At 37.6% G+C, this 25,950-nt stretch overlaps 2 protein-coding genes across 11 annotated transcripts in view; one reads left to right on the top strand and one right to left on the bottom strand.

Moving 5' to 3' along the window:
- Positions 1-5,029, top strand: part of ECD (ecdysoneless cell cycle regulator) — a 28,099-nt gene extending 23,070 nt beyond the window's left edge. For both annotated transcript variants that reach the window (XM_026004393.2, XM_072755051.1), the window contains exons 12-14: positions 1,269-1,336; positions 3,030-3,244; positions 4,744-5,029. In XM_026004393.2, coding sequence (XP_025860178.2) covers positions 1,269-1,336; positions 3,030-3,244; positions 4,744-4,974 — 514 coding nt within the window. In that variant the 3' untranslated portion in view covers positions 4,975-5,029. The remainder of the gene's footprint in view (positions 1-1,268; positions 1,337-3,029; positions 3,245-4,743) is intronic.
- Positions 5,030-5,494: 465 nt separating this feature from the next.
- Positions 5,495-22,815, bottom strand: NUDT13 (nudix hydrolase 13). 9 transcript variants are annotated; one of them, XM_072755057.1, is made up of 10 exons: positions 22,678-22,755; positions 21,869-21,998; positions 16,321-16,412; positions 13,419-13,558; positions 11,847-11,981; positions 10,744-10,850; positions 9,919-10,044; positions 9,650-9,761; positions 8,817-8,971; positions 5,495-7,705 (listed from the first exon to the last, which is right to left on the bottom strand). In XM_072755057.1, the coding sequence occupies exons 3-10, from the start codon at positions 16,401-16,403 to the stop codon at positions 7,511-7,513; spliced, it is 1,053 nt and encodes a 350-aa protein (XP_072611158.1). In that variant the 5' UTR covers positions 16,404-16,412; positions 21,869-21,998; positions 22,678-22,755; the 3' UTR covers positions 5,495-7,510. The 9 variants fall into 9 exon arrangements, with proteins under 9 accessions (XP_072611158.1, XP_025860243.1, XP_072611161.1 ...); XM_072755055.1 differs by having other exon boundaries at positions 6,615-7,705; positions 9,650-9,794; XM_026004458.2 differs by lacking the exon at positions 21,869-21,998 and having other exon boundaries at positions 22,678-22,811.
- Positions 22,816-25,950: the final 3,135 nt, after the last annotated feature.

Genomic DNA, 25,950 nt, shown 5'->3' with positions numbered 1-25,950 from the left:
TGAAGTCATCTAGTCATTGCCATTTCCACCCTTTTATTTTTCTTTTCAGTAAATGATTTGTACTGCTGTGTTTCTTCTTTTGGTGCCTAATACCATGATGAGTTATCTGGAGTTGTATTTCTAATAGCCTGATTCTTTGCAATTCTTAAAGTAAGTCAGACTACTCAACAGATCTAAAAGCTTCCATCCCAGAGCTGTGCAAGGAAATCGTACATTTTACTCTTTACACTTTTACTCAGAATCTTACGGACTCTTAACATCTAGCTCTCAGCAAATCAACACTTCCAATCTCCCACCCCACAAGCAGATTGGAAGCTTCATATTCAAAAGAGGGAGATTAAAGAGCTCATCAGAGAAGAGATAATAACAGAAGAAATGGGAAGTTACATTTGGCAAGTAATAGAAAAGTAAGGTAGATGGAATTGTCACTTAAACAGCAAATATATCTTTATTCGTGTTGATGCTCTTGAGCCTCATGAGAAGATTAAAATTTATATTCTGTATTCTCTCTTTAAGAAAAGAGATTGGGTAGGGAGACGCCTGGGTGGCTCAATCAGTTAAGTGTCCAACTCTTTTTTTTTTTTAATAAAGATTTTATTTATTTATTCATGAGAGACACAGAGAGAGAGAGAGGCAGAGACACAGGCAGAGGGAGAAGCAGGCTCCATGTAGGGAGCCCGACGTGGGAGTTGATCCCAGGTCTCCAGGATCACGCCCTGGGCTAAAGGCAGCGCTAAACCACTGAGCCACCCGGGCTGCCCAAGTGTCCAACTCTATCTCAGCTCAGGTCTTGATCTCAGGGTTGTGAGTTCAAGCCTCCACACTCAGTGTGGAGCCAGCTTTTAAAAAAAGAAAAAAGAAAGCAGAGATAAGAGAAAGTATGTTCTTACTTTTAAAAGTTTGGTTCTTAAACAAATAGACTTTCTTAAAATTAACTCAGATATGTGATTTCGCCTGCTGGTGTGTGTGTGTGTGTGTGTGTGTGTGTGTGTGTGTGTGTGTGTGTCTTGTGGGAAGTACAGGGTGGGTAGGTCCCTGAATCAACATAAGTTAAATATGCATAAACAAAGTGAAATTTTTACTTTTATTTATCAGTCTTTCCCATTTCTTTTGCTTTGCAAGACCATTTAAACTACAGTTTTTCTTGCTCCAATTATTTTGAGATCATATCTATGGTAGTGTTCCTAAGAATGGCACTGCCTTTAAAAAAAAAAAAATGCCAGAGAGTTGTATTCAAGATAAATGATTTTTTTCCTTTAATCTTACAGAGAACCTTCTGAGGCTCCAATCACTTTTGATGCAGATTCTTTTCTTAATTATTTTGACAAAATTTTAGGTAAGTTACATTGTGATGTTTATTTTCATTTTGAAATGGTAAATAGCAAAGCTGTTGCTAGAGAACTGGAGCATTGGATCTCTTGAGGTCAGAGTATTTGCTTTTGCCTCATGATTTTGAATTGCTTTCAGTCATAAACTTCTGCCCAGTTGAATGATTTTGCAGAGGATGCTTAGCTCAGTGCCTAACATACTAGCTGCTCATTGAATATTTGTTGAGTGAGTGAATGCTGTGGCTAGATATGGTTTTACCTTGGGTCCCATGTTATACTGTTTTTTCTCTTTTAAACTTACTGTACTTAACACTAATAATAAAAAGACAAATAGCCCAATTTTTTTTTTAAGATTTTATGTATTTATTTCATGAGAGACACAGAGAGAGGCAGAGATGCAGACAGAGGGAGAAGCAAGACCCCCCCGAAGGGGAACCCGATGTGGGACCCGATCCCAGGACTCTGGGATTACACCCTGAGCCAAAGGCAAATGCTCAACCACTGAGCCACCCAGGCATCCCTAAATAGCCCAATTTAAAACAAAAACAAAGAATATAAATAAGCAATGCCTTGAAGAAGAAATATAGACAAATAAATATTGGAAAATAGTTAACTGTTTCTAATAAGTAAATACACAATGCAAAATAACTTATTTTTTTGCCTATTATATTGGCAAAGGTTTAAAATATTCACAATACTGAGTTTTCTCAAGAGTTGAAGAAATGAGCACTGTCAAACCATGAGTGTGGAAGTGTAGGATTTTTTTTTACAGGGCATTTTGGTACTCTAGAGAGTTTATAACCTTTGACATAGAAATTTCACTTCCAGGAATTTTCTCTATGAAAAAGACACATATGTGCTAAGATGGTGATTACATCATTGTAGTAGCAAAAAATGGGAATATCCTAAATGTCCATGGAAAAGGAAATGGTTAAATAATTTATAGTACATCCATATTATTAAATATTGTGCGATCTTAAGAAAAAATGAGGCCCATCTGTATGTTTTCACAAAGAAGGACTTCTAAGACATAAATAAGTAGAAAAGCAAACCATTGTTCAATATGTATAAATATGTAAAAAAAATAATTATTTTTTTAAATTATGTTTTTATACATATGTACAAAACTGCATAAAGGCCTGGGTACCCAGGGATGCTTAACTCTGGGAAGAGAATTAGAGGTGAGATAGTAATAACTCTGTATGGGTTGAAATTTATATCAAAATAATTCATGTATTTTGTAGCTTTTAAGTTTTTTAAGTAAAAAATTTTTGTAACCAAATTCATAATTTAAAAAAAGCTAAATTCGGGATCCCTGGGTGGCGCAGCGGTTTGGCGCCTGCCTTTGGCCCAGGGCGCGATCCTGGAGACCCGGGATCGAAACCCACATCGGGCTCCCGGTGCATGGAGCCTGCTTCTCCCTCTGCCTATGTCTCTGCCTCTCTCTCTCTCTCGCTCTGTGACTATCATAAATAAATTTTAAAAATTTAAAAAAAAAAAAAAAGCTAAATTTTTCAGCTCAACCTGTATACTTTCTGGAAATATCTGCCTGCAGTACCATTTTCCAGAAGGGATTTTTATGAAGTAATTTACCTCTGTTTATTGGTCCTTTTCTGCAGATAATATTTAATTAACTCTTTGGAGAGGTATAATCACTCAAAAAATTACTATATGGCTCTTTCTGTGTTGGGGTCTGTGTAGGGCCAAGTCCTCATGAATCAGACTCCGATGATCTGGATGAGGAAGACTTTGAATGTTTAGATAGTGATGATGACTTGGATCTTAAAACAGAGGAGGCTGGGGAAGAAGCATCTGTAAAAGGTACTCTTAATAATCTCAAGTCATACATGGCCCAGATGGACCGGGAATTGGCATATACCAGCATTGGCAAAAGTTTCACCACCCAGAAGCAAATGGTATGTGTGTGTTTAACCTCTCCCTCTGTCTAAATATCTTACTGTTATGAAGGAGAGCTGAAATTATATTTTATCTTAGTTTTCCTTTTCTTTCCTTTTTTTTTTTTTCTATTTGTGATCCTTTTTTGGTGATGATTTTGATTTTTTTTAATTTGAAATAAATAAGAATGTAAGATTGCTAATATTTCCCTAACTAATAAGATAAAGGATTATAAATCTTGTTCTCCTAAATATAGTTTAATTATATTACTTCTTCTTTGTTATCCATTAGGATTTAAAAGAAAAAGTCATGCGATGTGGCCAGACTAGTTTGTAGTTGCTTTCTACTGCCAACAGCTTACACAGAGTTTAAAAACAGAAAGGATCTTAAATATCCAAATAATTTTCAAGTCTTAATAGTGTGTTTTGTGTTTTCTCAATTCCAAATAAAGAATTCAGCTTCCACTAATTTTTTTTATCCTAGTTTTTATACCAGCAGTGTCTAACCTGGACCTAATAGACACATGAAATAGAGTGGACTCTCAAATTTGAGGGATTAGGGCTTGAAATCCAGCTCAGCCATCCACTGACTATATCCATGAACTAGTAATTCTTGTCATAGAATTCATATAGAACTAAATGAGACAACAGAAAAATACATAATGTGGCCCTTATCTCAACATTCTTCATCTTGCTTTGATCATCTAAACCACATTTAAACTAAAGTCATTTCCAATATTGCCCAAACCTAACAGAAACCAAGAAACCATGTTAAACTTCTCTAAAGCAGTGTTTCTAAAATATTAGTATGCATATGAGCCATTTAAAGATCTAAGTAAAAGTGAAGTAAAGTAAAATATAGAAAATAAAATGTAGACTGTAGTTAAGTAGATCTGGGCTGAAGCCTGAGATCTTACGTGTCTAACAAGCTCCCAAGCAACACACATGCTACTGATTCATGGACTGTACTTTGAATAGACAAGATACTCAGGTCTATAAATCAAGGTACAATCTTTCAAATCCTTTCCCTAACCTGTGAAACCAGAGGCTCAAGTAACAGTTTGGAATCTTTGTGGTTGGACTCCACAGAGCCTCAGGTTTTTACTTTAAGTTTTTTCATTGGGGGGAAAAAAAGAAATCTAGTTTTTTTTTAATCTAAAAAAATAGATTTTTTTTTTTTTAAGCGTTCCTTTTTGCAGATCTCTTAAACTCTTAGGCAAGCTATAAATATGTCTCCTTAACCCTGGTTATCTCCCTTGGGCTATTTCAAAATAGGGAAAAAATCCAATTTACAAAAGCTTTTCCTAGAAAGAAGTGTGTTATAATCTTTGGAACCAAATTCTAATATGTGTGTTAAATTGTGAAGTTTTTGGACTTCATTTTTATTATTCTATCATTAAGGATAGGAAATTTCCTGTTTAATTTAGAATTTAGTTTTACATCATTGCTTAGTTTTTATTGTAACTACCATCTACCCTAATGGCGTTATCCCATGATTTTGTTTTCTCTCTATAAATAAGGAATCTCTATCCCAGACTACCAATAATAATTCGGATGAGGAAGATTCTGGTGCAGGAGGATCTGTTATGACACCAGTGGATGTAGACCTGAACCTGGTTTCAAATATACTGGAATCCTATAGTTCCCAAGCTGGACTGGCAGGACCTGCGTCCAACCTTTTACAAAGCATGGGAGTACAGCTGCCTGATAACAGTGATCACAGACCCACAAGTAAGCCAACACAAGATTAGCCGGCACACCTAGGCTCTTTTTTTTCTTCTTAAATAAATATTGAGTCTGACTGTGCTCATGTCTAGTTTAGATGACTCATTTAGTAAAAATGTTTCTTCAGTACAAGTTTCACAGGCTAACTTCTCTGTGAGCCCCATATGTTGTCCACTTTGCATTAGTCTTTGTGATCTCATCTTAGGTACATACAAGGTTTTGAAGTCAGCAGAAGAAAGAAGAATCAAGCCCCTAGACAGCCCCTGAGAGGAGATACTCTGTGTTTAGAACTTTTTTTTTTTTTTTTAAGATTTATTTATTTATTTATTCATGAGAGACACAGAGAGTGAGAGGCAGAGACACAGGCAGAGGAAGAAGCAGGCTCCACACAGGGAGCCTGATGTGGGACTTGATCCCGGGACTCCAGGGCTATGCCCTGAACCAAAGGCAGGCACTCAACTGCTGAGCCACCCAGGCATCCCATGTGTTTAGAACTTTATCTTTATTGAGGATTAAAGGAAGAGAAAGGAGAGTGATAGGCAAAAATGAGAAATGAATGAGTTGCTTTTTTATTCGTTACCAGAAATGACCTTGAGCCAGACTCACTAATGACAAATACATTTAATATTTTACCTGTTTTTGCTCTTCTGTTTCTTGAACTGGGTGCGCTCTTTTTATTCTTAGCACCTTGACACTCATTGCCACATAAATGTTGTCCAGCCAGGCAGGCCCTGTACCAAAGTTCCTTTTATTTATCTGCCATTTTCATTACCCAAGTCCTGTCCTCTTTTGCCACAGCTTTCAGATATCCTTGGAGTTCTTCTTAGAAGCCCTCTTCCACTCACTGCCAGGAAACAAAGTTCAATGTCGCAGCTCTTCTATTAGCCTCTCTCATCTTTTCTTTTCCAAAACAACACATTAATCCAAAAGCAAACAGTTACTCCATGTTAAGTTTGAGAAACTCACAACCAGGAATCCTGCACACTCCCCTTTCTATCAGTATTTTCAGACTGGGGATGTGTACACATGTGCTCACAAACACACCCACAGAGAGATAGAAAAGATTGGGAGATGGTAATACACATGGACCCTGAACTGTTTTCTTCTAACTGCAAGATATGAAGAAATCTCAGGACCTCTCTTTCGAGAGTGCTTTTCCCTTCTACATGCTGGGTTCAGTTCAGGTCAGGGCAAGCTGCCAACCTAACAGGACAATCAAGTCCCATCACATACTATCCCTCAACATTTCCTGATGAAGGCACTTTGATTTCCCCAAAGCACTGATGATTTGCTAGCAATGGCAAAAACAATGATCTTTTGGGATCAAAGGGAAATTCAGTGCTTCATCTTGTCTAGTTCTAGAATCACTTTTGCTTAGTCCTGCACACTTTGATGTGTTTACACATCCAAATAATCTTAGGATCACTGGCACTTGTGTCTTTGCCTAAAATCATCCGAAGATACAACTCTTTCCCAGCCATTCCTCTTTTCAAACAGACCTCTAACAATATTTCTTCTGCACGTTGCTTCAGTTGTTCCACACTTGAAACCTGGACTTAAATGTTTATCACACTAATAGATTCCTTTTCTCTCCACCTACCCCTTGCCCCAGATTCTCACTTTCTACAATATCCTCACTTTATAAGACAGAAAAATACATCTCAGCAAAGGTGTAGAAATTTATTTTATTTCCTCCAGATAAATTCTCCCCTATGACAAGGTATGGAATAACATATATGAATGATGAGTAATCCTAAATTTAGTTTATCCCATAAAACAAGAAAATGGTTCACCTTCACTTAGCTGAAGTTACAACACATAACTGGGTATGCAAATAGCAGTGACCATTTTATATCTAGGAAATCAGAAAAAGTGATTATCTTTTCCATGGGTCACATGCTGAGCAAGTAACAGCAAAAGACTTAGCTATCTTAAGCCCCGCCGGGATGCAGTTACCTCAGCAGAATATCACTGCATCTGATTTATTACAGAGTACTCTGAGGAAGACATTGGCTCCCACTTCCCACTTTCTTCATCTCTTCAGATTACTTAAAGAAATATAACTTTTATTTAAATACCATGTACAAAATAATTACCTGTACACAAGTTGTATAATGTTATATTGTGCTATTTTTCTTAATTCTGTGAGGATGAAAAGTGGGCTGAGATTTGCTATGTATCTTCAATACTAAGATAAAATTAAAATTATACTGGGCACATTTTGGCAGTTAGTATAAACCCAGCATTAACAAGATACATGCTGAAAGATGTTTGCTTCCGAGGCCTCAGTAAAAATGAGTGAACGGGGGCCTACATCCAAACTAATGTTTCAATCTTCCCTCTGATTTTGACAATCGTCATTATCAGTTTGCATTCTGATTGCCTATGAATAGGAACTTCCCTAACACTGCTATTAGAGACATCCCATTGTAGGATCACCTTTCACTCTGCCTTAGTATGAAGTTGGCTTGGAGATGGCCTTTGGTCACCTCCTCTTTATCAACTGATCTCTCTTTTGCCACTCCAGGATAGTGAGGAGGGATCTAGGTGCCTCAATCTGAGCTAAGCTGGCAGGGTAGAGCAGGATGGCTTTTCCACCCATTCCTTAATCAGTTGGTGGGCAATGGCTAACTTGGGGGGCAGCCAGAATGTCCCATTCTGTTGCTGAGTATATGGATTATTTCTCCTCAGGGCTGTGGCCACCTCATCATGACTGAACCAGCCAGCTGCCTCTAGTTCTTTCAGGTTCACCTGGATCTAAAAGACATAAGAAAAAAACAGAATGTAAGGCTAGGAGCTACAAAATTTAGGATACTTTGGCCAAAGGTGAGAAAATGTTCCCAGAACTGAGCAATACCTAGGATCTACGGGCTGAGAGATAATCAGTTTTAGCTATTGTGCAGAAGCAAAAGAGGCATAATTAAAAGGTGAGAGTTAAATATATTGTTTTAAATAGTGTAAAAGAAAAAAGTGCATTTTAAAAATCCTAGAAGCACAAATACTGAAATACTAAAGAGTGGTTAACAGTGAGGTGTAATATATAAATAATTCTTGATTAACTTTCAATTTAAAAAGAACATAAAATTACTCTTCTCTAAAGGATAAGGGATAATTAATGATTATCAAAAGCATATGGGACGCCTGGGTGTCTCAGTGGTTGGGCGTCTGCCTTCAGCCCAGATCCTGAAGACCTGGGATTGAATCCCGCATCAGGGTCCCTGCATGGAGCCTGCTTCTCTTTCTGCCTGTGTCTCTGCCTCTCTCTCTCTGTATCTCTCATGAATAAATAAATTAAATAAAATCTTAAAAAAAAAAAAAAGCATAGTATCTTCTTTGTAATGCACACTGCAACCACAGGAAGCTGAGACAAATGAGATATTATTCTATGCAAACCAAAACACAATAGACTTTGGCAAGTAGTGACCACACTGCCATCTATCAGGGATGCTACAGAAGAGCAAGACGAGGCTGGATAAGACAATGTCTAAATCCCTTTCGACCAGAAGTTCCTATGATTTCATATAATTAGTCCCCAAAATCCTAACAAACTCAAGCAATAAGACCAATCCTGAAAGCAGTCACTTACTTTGATATACTTATTGTGTGCCTTCTCTGCTCTGTTAAGTCCTGATGAAAAATAAATTGCCACATGACTGAGATACATACAAAGAAGAACAGTAACTGCATTGGCACTCTGAATTTCCTTGGAGATTGTTTCCTTTACAAGATTGCAAATTCCTTAAGGGAACAAATCGTGAGTTGCACATCTTCATACAAGATAGACAGTGATGGACTAGACAGGTGCCTACTGACCAACTTGGGTGAAGCAAAGGGAACATCACAGCATAAGGGAAGCATGAGAACTTACCTCTGTCTGCCCTGGTTTCACAGATGCATGACAAGCAATCATGAGTGAGCTATTAGGAAAAGACCAGTGCTGGGATGCAGAGTACTTCAGTCTTTCCAACTCCAGTCCCACCTCTTCTGCAACTTCTCTCCGGACAGCCTCTTCCAGACTTTCACCTATAAGCACTCAGATTAATTCAGGACAGCCCTGCAGCAGGAAGGGTGATACAGATGCCCATTTGTGAAAGGAGCACAAAACTGGCTCCAAAGTTTCATGAAGTATTCTTGGGAAAGCCTTAAATTCCTGAGCCTTTACAACAACAGGACTCAAGTCTGGAGTTGTGTGCTGACTTAGTTAGTGAGAATGCAGAATAAGTGACAAAGAGGCTACTGCTGACCTCAACTTTAATAAAATTCTAATCCCATGTTTTACATTTTGTAAATGTTACCCCACTAGACTGAGGAAAAAGAAAAACCTATAACTATCTATTGAATTCTAATTAATACAATGCATGCTGAAATATTTAGGGAGAATCGTACTAATGTGTGCAAACTATACATCAAAGAATAAAATGAATTGATGGATGGATAGATCCGTGATAAAAGTAAATGAAGAAAACAGTTATAGGATCTAGGTGGTGAATGAGTGTCAACTGTATAATTCTTTCAGCTATGCCATATGTTTGAAAACTTGCCTGATATTGGAAAATTCTAATGCCAGAAGGCAGTTTTCTTGACTTGATAGGGAACAGTATGCTTCAGAGTCAAAGCACAACAGCAACAAAACAAAAAAATACCTACAATTGTTAAGCCCTTGTGTCCTCTGGGCATCTGTGCATGCCCTAAACCTCTTACCTATATCACAAAAACCTGCCAAGGCAGAATACATTCCCTTGGGAAAGGAACTCTGGCGGGCAAGCAGGCATCGGGTCCCATCCGACACCAGAGTGATCACCACAGGAGCCATCTGGGAAGAGGGGATGGAAATTCGAGTTGGGGCCTGTTAATGGGATGAAGGAGTAGATAACTAAGGGAAGCCTTTTAATTATATAGGCCTTTACTACTCCCTGGGCAGACTAGCACACAGTCTTCTTGGATCACTGTCCTTTTAAAGTAGTGCTTACCTGTGGATAATAGATGATCTTACTGGAAGGGCACACGCGCTTGCTGCCAGCCACATTTTTCTTGGTGGGCTGCCCACTTCTGCTACAGAACTGATGAGCATCATGCCAACGGAGAAGAGCCTGAGCCTAGGAATACAAAGGTAGGCTGATTTCATTTGGAGAGGACATGGAGCTCATATATAATCAGGCTGGGCCTCCTATTGAGAACAATTCAAAGAGAAAAGCTAATTCCTTTCCAGCTCACCTACTTTACCCAGTTATTGACTGAACTTTAAAATAAGGAAACTATCTGAACATACTCCTCTAGCATCTGAAATATGAATAAAAGGAAACATATTTTAAATGTATTATGAATTATTTAAAATACATACATATATATATATATATATATATATATATATATATATATATGGGATTCCTGGGTGGCTCAGTGGTTTAGCGCCTGCCTTTGGCCCAGGGCGTGATCCTGGGGACCTAGGATCAAATCCCACAACAGGCTCCCTGTATGGAGTCTGCTTCTCCCTCTGCCTGTGTCTCTGCCTCTCTCTGTGTGTGTTTTCATGAATAAAAAAATAAATAAAATATTTTTAAAAAAGATCTGCATGTCCTTAGAAGAAAATGGTCCTGCCAAAAATAAGGGCAAAAGAAAGAAGAATAAGCAGTCGGCCTACAGCACACTGTCCTGCCAAGGTTTGTAGGAAGGACTGTGATCTATCTGCAGAAGAAGACATCAAATGTCATTCTAGCCTTGTGCATGCATGCCATATATTCACTCGTAACACTGCTTTACTAAATTTCCTACAGAACTGAGAAATCAGAATCTACCGTGGTCAGCAAGGAGGCATCCTTTGTGTTCAGCTGAAATAGAGCCTTCCTCAGATCAGTGAAAGAGCCCTTGAGTTCTATCTCCATTTCTGCTTTCTGTAAGGAAGCTAGAAAACGAGAACAGAGGATAAGATGAAACAAACACTAAACTTTGCCTTCAGGCCTCTCCCTCTCTAACTGCCTGTTAGAGCAGTCTTTCCCAAACTCACCTAATAATACTCAACCAGGGAAAATTAAAAAAAATATGTAGGTTCTCAAGCCTCTACATAAAGTTTCTGAACAGCAGGTGAGTGAGGCCCAGAATTTTTATGTTTCAACAAGCACTAGGTAATTTCTTATTTTCAGGCAAATTTGAGAACTATCAGAGCATAGTATTTCTCAAGATCCTCTTCAGAGGGGTGCCTGGGTAGCTGGGCTGCTGAGCCTCGGCCTTTGGCTCAGGGTGTGATCCTGGGTTCCTGAGAATCCTGCATCGGGCCCCCTATGGGGAGCCTGTCTCTCTCTCTCTCTCTCTCTCTCATGAATAAATAAATCTTTTAAAAAATATATCATCTTCAGAGTAATATTTGCATTAGCCATACACTATCCCTGGAAAAGAGGTAAAATGGGACCTCTAAGCTCCTATCTGCATTGCATTCCAGCATGATTACATTTAAAACCAGACCTGAAAGAGAAGGAAAGCCTACTAGGAGCCATGAATCTATACCCAATTGGTTCCCAAATGCAGGTCTGAGGACCCTGAGCCACTGCATGGTAATATGTTTACTCACCCAAGGTAAGAATGATGTCATGAATTTTTAAATGTTTCCTATGAAATATTTAAGAAATATAAAATGTATAAAGGTACAGAGAGTAATACAATGAACATTTGCGTACCTACCACCTAGCTTAGAAAGTATTAAAATGTTCTCTATTTTTTTTAAATGATGACGACGGTAAATCACGACGGTAGTATTTTTTTTTTCTTAATGTCCTAACTTAAAAAAAATACAAGGTTGATAACCTTTGGTACTCTCAAAATTTTCTTTGAAATTATGCTATTACATGGAATTCCAAAGTCTGAGCACTACTGGGAAATTCCCATTAGGAATAATGTTCTATACCATTTAGGGAAGAGGAGCTATTTAGACCTAGATCCAGAGCAAACCATGCTTCATGCTGTTTGGAGCATCCAATCAGTACCGAGTCTTCTATTCTTTGTGTGTCCTGTCCAAACTTAGCCAGGAGCCTTTCCAACTCTAAGAAACAGAAAAGGAGAAGGGAAGAAAACAAAGGCTTTCATTAAATCACGAGCAACTGGGCAGCCCTGGTAGCGCAGTGGTTTAGCGCCGCCTACAGCCTAGGGTGTGATCCTGGAGACCCTGGATCAAGTCCCACATCGGGCTCTCTGTATGATGCCTGCTTCTCCCTCTGCCTGTGTCTCTGCCTCTCTCTCTCTCTGACTCTATGAATAAATAAATAAAATCTTTTAAAAAATAAATAAATAAATCACGAGCAACCATATTAACCTTCTAGGAAATCATCTACTTCAGCTTGCAGTAGGTATACCTGCTTCTAGCTGCTGCCCTGCAGCTAATTAGCTATATAATCTTGGTCTAATAATTTAACCTCTCTAGGCCTCCATCTTCCCAATAACAACCTGAAGTGTTTAGACTAAAGAAGGAACTCTAGCTGTTTAACACTATATTCTATGATTGTATCATGAAAGGAGCATATCCCCTAGTTCAAAAGATACATGACAGTTAATGTATTATGGCACTGAAAAAAAGTGTCATGCTTAAAATGTTAGAAACCAAATCAGTTACATATAATTTAGTCTCCAGATTATGCTGAGTGTGTGGGCTAGGGTAGACTATTCATCCAAGATCCCAGTCTGTATAAGACACGTGCTGTACATGGAGAAAATCTGTCCTCCTGTGCATGAAGGACTTATATTTGTTTACAATGCAACATAGCATTGCCTTCTGATGGCATCCTTATATTCTTCTGCACTGCTAGGAACTACCTATTCAAATACTCAACATCTGACCCATGGAAGAAATTCATTGAAAAAAAAAAAAAAAAAGAAAGAAGGAAAGAAATTCACTGGCTTTGTATTTAGAAGTAACTCAGTGTATAGTGACATCATATACAACTGAAAGTTGGTACTTTGAATGCCAAATCCCAGTGGCTTATATATCTCTAGTTATATACCCTAAAAGAGTTCTCAAAACAAATTAATTTTAATTCACTTTTAATTTTGACTCTTCTAGAAGAAATGAAGCCATGATGCAAATCCTAGACATTAGAACAGTATGCAATTCCATGAAGGCTTGGAAATCACTGGTTTAAGCAGGGTTTGGCTTTATAAGTCATGTGTTCTCTGTCACAACTACTCCACTCTGCCACTGTAGTGCAAATACAGCCACAGACAGTATGAAAATGAATGAGCATGGCTGTGTTCCAATAAATATTTACAAAACAAGAGGTGGGTTCCAATTTGGACAGCAGTTTCAATGACCCGTAGTTTATCACCAAATAATATTTGGGCAGCTCTGGTTTATACACTCAATAATCAGTAGAAAGAGTTTGAAAAATCTGGATTCTAAAGTTGAAGATCTCAGGGATCTGATATTGATGAAATTCTGCTTAATTGCCACAGCCTGGTCTACTCTACTGGTCCTCTTTGGGCTTACCTAGTAGGCTATACTGGGGGGCCTGGTACCGTTGTTCTGATTTCTGAAGCAAAGGAGCCAGACTATGAAAGAGGTAAAATGCTCCTGTCTGCTGGGCTTTTTTACATGCATCATCATCTTCTTTCAGTTCAAATAAATACCTGTATTTTGGAAATAAAGCATTACAAAACCACACTTAATTACTTGTACAGCACTCATCTTTCAGAATTCTGTCCTTGCATCCCTCTCCTATCACAGTTATTTCACTTATATCCTAAGTGGCTCTAAAAAGGATTTTAGTTCCTTCCTTTGTGCTACTTACTGTACATCTGGCCCATACCTCTGTGGCTGCACTTATACTATTTGTTAATTTGTCTGTCTCCCCCCAAAAAACTATGATCTCCTTAAGGGCAGGGTCAGCCTTAGTTCTCTATCTCCAGTAATTAACATACTAAATGGCTCAATTCAATACATAGTTATTGAATTGAACTTCAAGGGTAATAAATATTTACTGAATTGAACCTCAAGGTACTTTGCCAATATTATGCTGTGAGGCAAGAATTTACATGCAGTGGAGTGAAAGGAAAACAAGTACAGTGATAAAACATCAACCACAAAATCCCTAGAAATGGGAGCAGGCTTTATTATTGCAGATAAAGAGCAAACACTATACCTTAAGTAACACTGTCATTCAATGTAGGGATGATAAAGAGCAGATTTTACCTTAATACATTCCTGCCTCCAACACTAGTCCCCCACATGGACACCGTTAGCTCATTATCTCTACCGAAGAGACTGCTGATGGGAAATAAAGCCTATACTTGACCACACTTATTTAATAAGTATAATATCTTCAATAGCCAAAATACAAATGTGGAAAACACAACATCCTATCATTAGTTTCTCTAAGAGAAATAGCATTGGATCCAGTTCTAGGCTTTTCAAGCACCTTCATTAAGATTAATTTCAAGAGCCTTGGAAACCAGGTCAGGGTCCACGTGATTCAGGGGGTACTGAATGTAGATTCTCCTTCTGGAGCCTTAGGGATAACCATTTTTGCCTATTAAAAGCCCTAAACAGACTCAGATTTATGGCAGATTTTGTCACTTATGTAGCCATCACAGTTTAAAGATATTTTCTGTAGGATCTGGGAGCTTTTGTAATACCAAAAAAGTTAGCTCAACATGAAACTACAAAGCTAAATGATAAATGTGCCCCAGTGGCATCTTTAGGAACCTATTTTTTACTGTATGATAAAAGGGGTCACAATGAGCTCTTTATAAACACAAGACCAAAGAAACTTGAGATTTTAATACTCAGGGTATTTTTAAACTCATTATAAGTGACTGCAGCTTCCTGGGGCAAAGACTTAATGCATGTCAAAGGAGAGACCTGTGCCACTCAGAAGTTACCAAATATAAACAATAGAACAAACACTGCTGCCTTCCTAAAAGAACAGTAAGAGTGGTACAACCTGTGCTTTGCCCTAATGACCCTAAAAAGCAAAACACCTACAAAAACACCCAGGTTAAGGTCTTAAGCCTGGGGCCTCATTGGAACTGGAACCGAGATCCCAAAAGCTCCTTACCTTCTTGATCAGGAACACTAATTTTAAAAATTCATTTCCCCCTTTAGTTATAAAAGCAGGGAAACAACTCTAAGATTATCAGACTGAAGCTGTTGTTTTCCTATTTAAAAAAATAAAAAGTCATCCCATAAAAATCAGTTAATACAGTTAGTAATTTGTTCAAAAAAGGGAAATCATCAAGAATCTCACCATTCAGGGATGATCACTGTTCACACCTGGGAATTCTCCAAACTATTTATTGCTTATCTGTACATATATAGGTATATTCAGAATCATGCCTTTTTTCTTTAACATTCTTTTCACACCATCTTCTTTATTGATAGAATTTCATTCTAAATGATTGATTCAATTCTAAATGATTTTTTATTCATTTTAAAACCACTTTAATATAGCCATTTTTAGACTTCTCAATAATTGTTCCATAATTCAATTATTGTTCTTAAGAGTCTCATCCTGAGAACTACAAATAACCTAAATGCCCAACAATATCTACTCTAAGTACAGCAATTTTCTTTTCTCACTCTTGTTCATGTAACACTGTATGCTTATGGGCCTTTAAATTTTGGACTGGGCACTCATGTTTGGCAGAGCTTTTCATGTACAAAGCCCTGGTTATGGGTATATCTCTTCAGAGGAGTTTTACATTTGCTTCTGCATAGTGCCCAGGGGTCTTATAAGTCTACAACTACTACTTACATTCTTTTCCTGGGTTGGGGTTTGGGGACCATAACACAGATGGTACAAATTTAAACCCCAAACTATGGGAACAGGCTTGTGATTTCAAATTTGCCCAGGCTATGACAAAGAAGTCCTTTACCATCTTCCTGTAGTGCTGTAGGTTTTGGGTTTTTTTCTGGTCTACCTTTAACTAGTAGTTTAGTTCCTTAGGGGGTGAGAGGTGAGAGAATTAGAATTATCTACCTTATTTTCAGGAAACTTCATGAACTATTATTATTCAGTAGAGTTTTTAATTCCATCATAGAGATGTGCCATCATTTAATTAATCTCTCCCTTACTGTTGATTCATCCATTCAACAAGCCTCCGATGCCTACCATGCACCAGGTGTTGTGTTGTGCACAAGGCATACCACCATGGGAAACACAAAGTTATTATCTTAATAGAACTTAATATTTAAGTATGTTAGATATTTTAGGTATATTTGAATTTTAGTTAATTTAGAATTTTTTCCATTATAAATGATTTGCAGTGAATATCCTTATATGTATATCTTAATCATGCATCCTTAATCCTCAAAATAGGATTTTGAGATATCTGTATTTTATAATTTGGTGGGCCAAAGAGAATAATCAGACCTCAGGTTGGTCACAACTCACCGGGTCTTAGTGACATAAGTTGACAGCAGCCTATAACACCAAAAAGATTTTTTCCTGCAAGCAATTCCACAATACAGGGACATTGTCAGGTCCTTAGAGAAAAGAGGAGTTAAAAAAAGAAAAAGTCATAGTATGCAATTTAAAGTAATGAATCACCAAGAGAGTTATACTTTAAACCCGACTTTTTAAGATTAAGGAAAGAGAAACTGAATAGGAGTCAGATGATCTGGCTTCTAAATTGCACTTAAACCGCTAATTAGCTATGGGAGTTCAACTTTTCAGTACCTCAAAATTGAAACTTGTTCTGCCTACCTAACAGGTTATTGTGAGAATCCACTGTCTACAAAAAATATATGTTCCTTCTTCCATATTGGAGGATTGTTGCTAGAAGGTAGCTGCAAAAAAAAAAAAAAAAAAAGAAGGTAGCTGCTAAGCCACAGTCTACATTTCTCTCTTATATCTAAGCAGGGCCAAAGGTAGGTCTTAACAATGGAATGTGAGTGGAAGTGATGTATCTCTCCTAGGCTGAATCAGCTAAGAAGTAGGTATGCCTAAGGGGCGCCTGGGTGGCTCAGTCAATTGAATGTCCAATTCTTGGTTTCATCTCAGGTCCTGATCTTGGGGTGATGGGATCAAGTTCCACATCAGGCTCCTTGCATGGAGACTGCTTCTCCTTCTGCCTGTCTCTCTGCCTCTCACTCTGTGTCTCTCATGAATAAATAAATAAAATCTTAAAAAAAAAAAAAAAAAGTACATATGCCTTCTCCATTCTCTTTCCTCCTTCTGCTTGGAAGACTCTGGAATAGCAGAGTCATTGAAATGTAGAAGCCTGGATCCTTGAATCACAATCTAGAGAAAAGCCACCTGCCAGGGCACGTGGTTAGCTCAGGGATTGAGCATCTGCCTTTGGCTCAGGTCATGATCCCGGGTCCCTGGGATCGAGTCCTGCATCAGGCTCCCTTCAGGGGGCCTGCTTCTTCCTCTGCTTATGTCTCTGCCTCTCTCTGTTTCTCATGAGTACATAAATAAAATCTTTTTTTTTTTTCATAAATAAAATCTTAAAAAAAATGCCACCTGCCAACTAAAGACACCCCCACCCCTGCTTTGGAATATTTATGAGTAAGAAATAAACATAAGCAACTAAACTTTTGAAGTTTGTTACAGTGGCTAGCATGACTCTAATAGACCAGGTAAGACCGGGAGTGTCTCCAGAATAATGGGGCTAAGTTTCTTAGAATATTTGAAAACTAAAGTCCCTCTGAGAATGAAGTAAAAGGAATCCTATAGATAAGAAAAATATAAAAATCATGGCCATTTGGACAACATCTCAAAAGGCAGCTATGCAAATCTACATGAATCTAAGGTATTTTCTATTTTGTGTATCTCATTGTGAGAGAAAATCAATTCTCTATCTTACAAATTCATTCTACAGAAGATGATTCCTTTTAAATTGTATACCAGTAAGTATTTTATTCCCCATGAAAAGTACATTTCACATTGGCAATAAAAGTCAAGAAGTTCCACTGAAACGAGAAAATCAGTACAGTTAATTAACCAACCACCCTTTTAACTGTGCCCAAGGGAAGTAAGCTTTGACACTGAACAAATTACTGAAGAACATCTAAAGTTTAGGCTTACTTCTTGGTTGCATAATTATGAATCACTGATGACTAATCCTTGGATAGTTTTGGCTACAATCTATGTCCTAGCCAAGGGTAAAATATATTTAGTAAATGACATTCAACAAAAAGTGCTTGTTGAAAACTGACTTTATGCAAGGTCCTTTAAGAAAACACAAAAATGTACTAGATGAAAAACCTGTCAAGGGACTCTAGCAGGAGAGAAAAAACAAACATAGCTTTCCCAGAAGACAACATGTGATATGTGGGTTATAAAGCATTCTAGGAGAATATTAAAAGCGTAATTCCTACTTTAATAACCCAAAGACTTGTTGATACACTGGAAGAAATGTGTTTACATTTCTCATATATGGATATGTCATATGTATATGTCTCAGGTACAAACTCTGAGAATATAAGTTGGTGCAATATTTGGGGGGGGCAATTTGGGAATATCTATCGAAATGTTAAATAAACATCCCTTTCACCTAGCAATTCCACTTCTAGGATTTTATCCTGAGAGGGAAAGGATACGTATAGGAATCTTAACTGAAAAGTATGTTAAAGGGGAATAAAATACAGCTCTTAAAAATAAATAGAAAAGGGGCTCCTAGGTGGCTCAGTTGGTTAAGTATCAGACTCTTGGTTTTGGCTCTGGTTATGGTTTCAGGATCCTGGGATAAAGCCCTGCATCAGGGTCTACACTCAGCAAGGAGTCTGTTTGGTAGTCTCTCTCTCTCCCTTACCCTCTCCCTCCCACTCTCTCTCTCTCTCTCTCAAATAAACCAAATCTTTAATTAAATAAATAAAGATAACAATGGAAACATTCATATATAGTAACAGGGAAAAACATTCACAATATATGATTAACTAAGAAAAGCAAGTAATATTTGGTTTACCATGATCTAATTAATTTATAGAGGAAAGGACATGGGGGAACCTGAGTAGCTTAGTGAGTTAGGCATCTGACTGTTGATTTCCGCTCAGTCATGATCTCAGGGTCGTAGGATTGAGCCCCATGTTGGTTGGTCTTGGCATGGAGCCTGCTTAAGATTCTCGCTTTCCCTCTCCTTCTGTCCCTGCTCGCCCCCACTTCTCTCCCTCTCTAAAAAAAGACTGAAGGAAAAGGGCATATACATATCAGTAAACATAAATTATATATGTATTTATTTCTTTTTTTAAAGTAACTAGAAGTATACATACCAAATCGTTAACAGGTGGCATATACATATCAGTAAACATAAATTATATATGTATTTATTTCTTTTTTTAAAGTAACTAGAAGTATACATACCAAATCGTTAACAGGTGGCTAATTTGGAAAAGTGGGATGGAGAGAGGAGTTGAAAAGGGTACTTATAATTTTTACTTTGTACATTTCTGTATTAAAAAAAAAATTCTAACCATATGTATGTACTCCTTTTACAATAAAATAAGTATATTAAAAATAGTCTTCCTGAGACTAACTGCATAATGAGGCTAATTGGAAGCCATTGTACTCAGGAGCACCTCACCAAATTGCCTGGGAGACCAAAGAAATTCCTTTGGTGAATTCCTTGAATCCTGAGAGCCAGGAGCTGTTTGGTTGCAGCTTTACCAACTAATCTGTGTGGCCCACTGTACTTGACTGACTGCCTGCTGTTTTGCCTAGTTTCTGTTACTAAATTAACCTTAGCCAGTTGTAGATTATCGTGGTCTGCTCATTCATGGGATGGTGGTCATAGAGCTTGTAAAAACTATAGTCAAGCTCTTAATGCAGCTTTGAAAAAATATTAACAATCAGGAGAAAACCAGGCTTATTTTAACTGAAAATTCTATCTTCGTTGGTACAGTCATAAAACTAGTAGATAAAGATTAGGTCTAATTCCTTTTTTGAATGGTCCCTTGTATATTTTTATTATACATTTTACATAAAAACAGTATAGAGATTACTGAAAAGTCAAAGAAGAGAAAATGATTTCCTTAAAAATCAGCTGTAACTGTATTTTTCTCTTTTAAATAGGTCGTTTAAATTATAAAATTAAGAGAACTACATTACAGGATCTCTAAAAAAGAGAATTGTGAGGGCATCCATAATGTGGCCACATAAACATAACATAATTTAATATGTGTTTCCTAATCTTTTTAGACATACAAATTCTACATATTTGTAATCAGAGGACACATTTTTGTCAACTTGCTTTCATGAAATACATCACAAGCAGTTTTCTATGTTTTTGTACAAGCTACATAATTTTTTAAGCTGCAAAATACTACATTCAGGTAGACATCCTTATTTTTCTAAACATTCTCAATGTATTTTAGACATTTAGGTTGCTCTGATTTTAAATTATCAGAAATAAAATACCACTAAATCTGTGTGCTGATATTTTCAGGTTACTTCTTTAAATTTCCCAAAGTAGAATTACTGGGACAAAATTCAGTTTAAAATCATATGGGTCTTCTACACATTGCCAAACTTTCAAGAACTTTCATTTTATATTTCTTTGATAACTATAGAGATTGAAAGTGTTTTGAGATTTAATAGATCTAGTTCCCCTTTTGCAAACTGCTTGATGTCCTGTGCTCATTTATTTACTGTGGTTTTGGCCACTCTAGATTTTATTTTGTTTTATTTTATTTTTTATTTATTGATGATAGTCACACAGAGAGAGAGAGAGAGAGAGAGAGGCAGAGACACAGGCAGAGGGAGAAGCAGGCTCCATGCACCGGGAGCCCGACAATGGATTCGATCCCGGGTCTCCAGGATTGCGCCCTGGGTCAAAGACAGGTGCTAAACCGCTGCGCCACCCAAGGATCCCCACTCTAGATTTTAGAATCTTATAGTACATTTATTGTATTTTTCCAAAATATCACAGAAACACGTTATAGGAACCAACTGTTATATGTATTGCTTTTCTTTTCTTTTTTTAAACTTTATCTATTATTCATGAGACAGAGAGACAGAGACACCAACAGACTCCACACAGGGAGCCCGACGTGGGGACTCGATCCAAGGTCTCCAAGAACAGGCCCTGGGCTGAAGGCGGCGCTAAACCGCTGAGCCACCTGGGCTGCCTTGTATTGCTTTTCTTTGTGAAGCAGCCATTCAGAAAGAACCTCGATACAAAAAAAAAAAAAAAAAAAAGGCTCTTATAACAATGAGAATATGTGAAATTACATTAGAATGAAAATATAATTTCTTATAACTCCATGCTATTTAGGAATCTAATGCAGAGAAAATGTGTTACTTTTTTCTAACTGGTTTGTGATTTTTTACTCTCTTAATGGTCTTCAGTGCGATGTTTTATTCAAAGTGTATTGGCTTAAGGTCTCACCTTTAGCAAACATGCTGGAAAACAACTGATAAACCTGCCATGATACTCAAATCCAGCTGCTCAAATGCCACATTTCCAACAGAATCATTGTTTTTGTTTAAATTGGCAGCTATTATTGTATTTTACTCCTGAGAGCATGCTGGGGATAAAAGTTCACTATTCACAAAATAAGTCTTGGAAGAAAATACTAGCACCGTTATTCTTATGTTAGATGACAAGCTCAGGCCTGTTTTGTTTATAGGGTCTGTGTGTATCTCCAAACCAAGGAAGGGACAGGGAAGCAAACAATTAAAGAGACTCAATTTTATTCTGGGCTCTGTCACTGACTGAATTTGTGATCTGGAGCTGTCATCTAACTTCTGGGAGCTTGGTTTCTATCTCACTTCTCACAGGGGAAGGAAGGAAGGAGAGAAAATGGATCTAAAGTATACTATAACCATGTCAGGTTTTCACATACCTAATTCTCAGATCTGTAAAATCTTTAAATGTTGGAATTGTGTCTTTCCTATCTATAGCCCCTAGCACTGTGTCTATCACATTGTAAAACACTATCAATGAGAATGAATGAATTTATCCCATTTTACAAGTGAGGAAGATAAAGCTTTAACTAACCTGAAATCATAATTTAGAAAGCAGCAGTTTCAAACCCAGGGCTATCTGGCTCCAAAACTCATGTTTTGATGAGACATACATGGGAAAGCACTTTTCAACATTCTTTTATAATTTATGTCTGATACAAAGACTGATAGAGACGAAAAATAATATTATTGTTACCAAAAACTATTCCATGAGGAGGCAAGGCTGATAAGATTAACCATTTCTCTCAAGGCCCTGTACTAAATAATTCCCACATTTCTCATCCTGTTCGTCTTAACAGAAGAACAATTACTTTAGAAAATACAACCGCATGAAGCAAAGGCCCACTCCAATCTCTGTGGTTATTTCTTCCGAGAAGTTTGGTAGTGTTTGAGAGAGCTCTTCAGTCTGTCTATTCATTACTGTGGACCTCAGTGGAATGGGGAAATACACAAAACTGAGGATCCACTGGGATCCAGATTTCAAGATCTTACTAAGCAGCTTTATGGTTCGCTTTCTTAAAAAAAAAATAAAAATAAAAAGTTTCCTCCCTTAATTCAAAAATAATGCAGGCACAATGCAAAGAAGTCAGCAAATTCCATATTTAAACGACTGTCCAAGAAAGTACCAGAAAAATATTAGCTTTAGTTAAAGAGATAGTTCCTGAGTTATGATGCAAAACCGTGTTCATTCCTTAGTTTCTCCAAGAAGGAGGAGACTAAGCTAACATCACAAAATGCTGTGACCGAGAGCTTTTTTTTTTTTTTTCAAGTTTTGATTATGCCTTCCCATAAAATCCCTCCTGAGCTTAGAAGCTCAACAGTTTTCTGTTCCGCTGTACTCACTCTGAATTCTGTTGGGGGAGGGCGACTTCCTAGGCCTCAAGAATCTGCAGACACCAGGGAACCCCTAATGTTCCTGGGAAGTAGGGCTTTCCCTCAGAGGGACCGATCATGCCTCCGCCACACTTCCCAGAATCTCCTAGAGGTGCACTCTGGGAAATGTAGTTCTATTTTCATGCTAGCTGTTTAGTCCTACAAAGTCTTTGTTTTTCTTTTCTCTTTTGTTTTCATTTTTTTTAAATAAATTTATTTTAATTGGTAGTCCTACAAACTTAATCACGGTTATAAGCATGTTTTTGCCACACTTCCCAGAATCCACCTAGAGATGCACTCTGGGAATTGTAGTTTAATCCAGAGGCACGTGGCTCTCCACTCCAACTGCAAAGTTAACCATAATTATCAAAAGCATGATTTAAGATCTTCTAAATCTATTACCAGGAAATCTACAGACCCTGTCTTTGGAGTAGCAGTAGATTCACTTTCGAATAACAAAAATATAGTCATTAAACCCCTCCCAGTATACAAAAGGCATATTTTGCAGGGGAGGAGAGGGGCAGGAATTTAGATAACTTTCATCCTTTCTGTATCTCTATTTCTGTCTCTGACTGCCCACTTTAGAATTAGCTCTAATATTTCATGAAATACTGACCATTTAAAAGGACCTGGCTGTGTCTAAATGTGTGTTAGAATGTGTCGCTTGGTCAACCAGGGCAGGATTCCATGACTGGAAGCAGTCTCCTAGCAAAACTACTTTGGTTCTGCTCTCTTCTTACTATTAAAGTTGTTTGCTTATAGGAAAAGACATTTTTTAAGGCCTTTCATTCAACATGTATGTATGTATATATGTATTAAATATTTTATTCATTTATTTGGCAGAGAGAGAGCACAAGCAAGGGGGATCGGCAGGCAGAGGCGAGAGGGAAGCAGGCTTCCCGCTGAGCAGGGAGCCTGAGCAGGACGATGAGATCATGACCTGAGCCAAAGGCAGAATTTAACCAGCTGAGCCACCCAGGTACCCCTATTCAACATGTATTTAATTGAACAGTTAATAAGCACTAGATATAGCAGGAGGAAAAACATGAAAATTTCTGTCTTCATGCAACTTACATGCTAAAGGAAGAAACAAGTAAATATACAATGTGTCTGTTTTTAAGTGTTGAGGAGAAAATGAAGCAAGATAAGAGGAGAGAGGATTTTGCTATTTTATATAGGATGGCCATATAAAAGGTTTGTTTGTAAAGGTGATAATTGAATAAAAACACTGAAGGAGTTGAGGAAGGAAGCCAAGCGGAAATCTATGAGAAGAGATTTGTAGACAGAAAGAATTAGCAGATGCGTAGGTCCTGGGGAGGATGTGTAACTGGCAGGTCTGAGGAAAGCCTAAGACAAAGCATGATGATTAGAAATGAGGTCAAAGAGTAGCCAAGTATCAGATCACATAGTGCTTCAGAAGTCTTACAATTCTTATAGAACCAATGTAATGCTTTTGATTTTTACTCTGAGAGGGATGAGATGTTATAGAAGGATTTGAACAGGAGAGTGAGACAATTTGACTTACATTTTAAAGGAATTACTACTGGAGTGTGGTGATTAGACTGTAGGGAATATGGGTTGTTAAATCCTGAATATCATTGTTAATATGTAACTTGGTTACATGGGTAGGAAGAACAGTAATTCTGATTGTTGACCAGCCATTTCTTTTGGACCTTTCCATTAACACAGGAACCCAAGCATTTTATCAGATTGATTAATTTTCCTTAAGGAAGCACAGAATATTCTGAGGGATACAAGATTATAAAGTCAATAAATTCCAAAGAGATGGGGAAACATGCTTAGAGAAAGTTAGGGCTCTAATGATTTCTTAAAAAATCAAAATAACTATATTTTTGAGCAATTAAGTGTTAGGTGCAATATAATACAAATAATGCTATGATCTGAATGTGTTCCCTCAAAATTCATACACTGAAATAATAATACCCAATGTGATACTATTAGGAGGTGAGGCCTTTGGGAAGTGATTAGATCATAAGGGTGGAGCTCTCATGAATGAGTTTAATGCCCTTATAAAAGATGCCCCCCACCACCACCAAAAAAAGGGATCCCTGGGTGGCTCAGCGGTTTAGTGCCTGCTTTTGGCCCAGGGCGTGATCCTGGAGTCCCGGGATCGAGTCCTGCGTCGGGCTTCTGGCATGGAGCCTGCTTCTCCCTCTGCCTGTGTCTCTGCCTCTCTCTCTCTCTCTCTCTCTCTCATGAATATATAAATTTTTAAAAAAATTTTAAAAAGATGCCCAAGAACACTTCCTTGTTCTTTTTACCATGTGAGGATTTGAGAGAAGTCAGCAGTCTGCAGCCTAGAGGAGGGCCTTCATTAGAACCCAACCATGCTGGTGCCCTGATCTTGGACTTCCAAAATGTAAGAAATAAATTTCTTTTGTTTATAAGCTTCCTAGTCTTTGGAATTTTGTTATAGCAGACCAAATGGACTAAGACAAATAGAGAAGATTAACTGGGCATTTACTGCAGTCCAGGTACCATACAAAGTGTTTCATACATTATCATTAACCATGTGAACATCCTATGAGAGATGTATTATTATTTACACTTTACACATGAAAAAAAAAAGGTTAGAAAAGTCAGAAAAGGAGAATAAGGACTGAGTGCTGGTGGAAACAGAGGTTTGGAGGGTTTTTTGAGTGATGAAAATGTAAAATTGATTGTGGTGATGGCTGCACAATTCTGTGAGCCTAAGAAATAAAGATCACTTAATGGAAATGCACACTTTAAATGGATAAGTTATATGTTATTTGAATTATAGCACAATAAAGCTGTTAAAATATTCAAACCATCAATTATGTTAAACAATCACAGTGCATGGTTAGTAAATACAACAAATATAATATAAATAACTATAACCTTCACAATGTTTTTAGGTCATGATAAGGTAAAAATTATTTTTCCTCCAACATGCTTAAGTTTAAATCAAAGACAATGTGTAACCACGTAATAAGTTAATACCGTTTTAAGAGCAAAAATTGAGCCCTAAATGGTTGAATCCCAGTCTAGCTTTTTTCGTGGTGAAAGTAACAATGTATTTAGTTTTTTAAAGATTTATTTATTTGAAAGAGCACTTCCTCACTAGCGCACCTGTATGGGAGGTGGGGGGAGGGGCAAAGGGAGAGGGAGAGAAAATCTGAAGCAGACTCAGTGCTGAGCTGAGAGCCTGAGGTGCGGCTCGATCTTACAACCCCCAAGATCATGATGCTTAACTAGCTGGCC

Source organism: Vulpes vulpes, chromosome 4, assembly GCF_048418805.1.
Source record: "Vulpes vulpes isolate BD-2025 chromosome 4, VulVul3, whole genome shotgun sequence".
NCBI lineage: Eukaryota > Metazoa > Chordata > Mammalia > Carnivora > Canidae > Vulpes > Vulpes vulpes.
The sequence above is the reverse complement of the archived record's forward strand: the minus strand, read 5'-3'. Positions and strand labels throughout refer to the sequence as shown.

Coding starts and splice junctions, on each gene's coding strand:
- NUDT13 (XM_026004449.2), bottom strand. CDS start 16,403: ATGTCCCTGTATTGTGGAATTGCTTGCAGGAAAAAATCTTTTTGGTGT. Junction 10,851..11,846: donor TAGCTCCTCTTCCCTAAATG/GTATAGAACATT, acceptor CTCGTTTTCTAG/CTTCCTTACAGAAAGCAGAA. Junction 9,795..9,918: donor AGATCATCTATTATCCACAG/GTAAGCACTACT, acceptor TCCCATTAACAG/GCCCCAACTCGAATTTCCAT.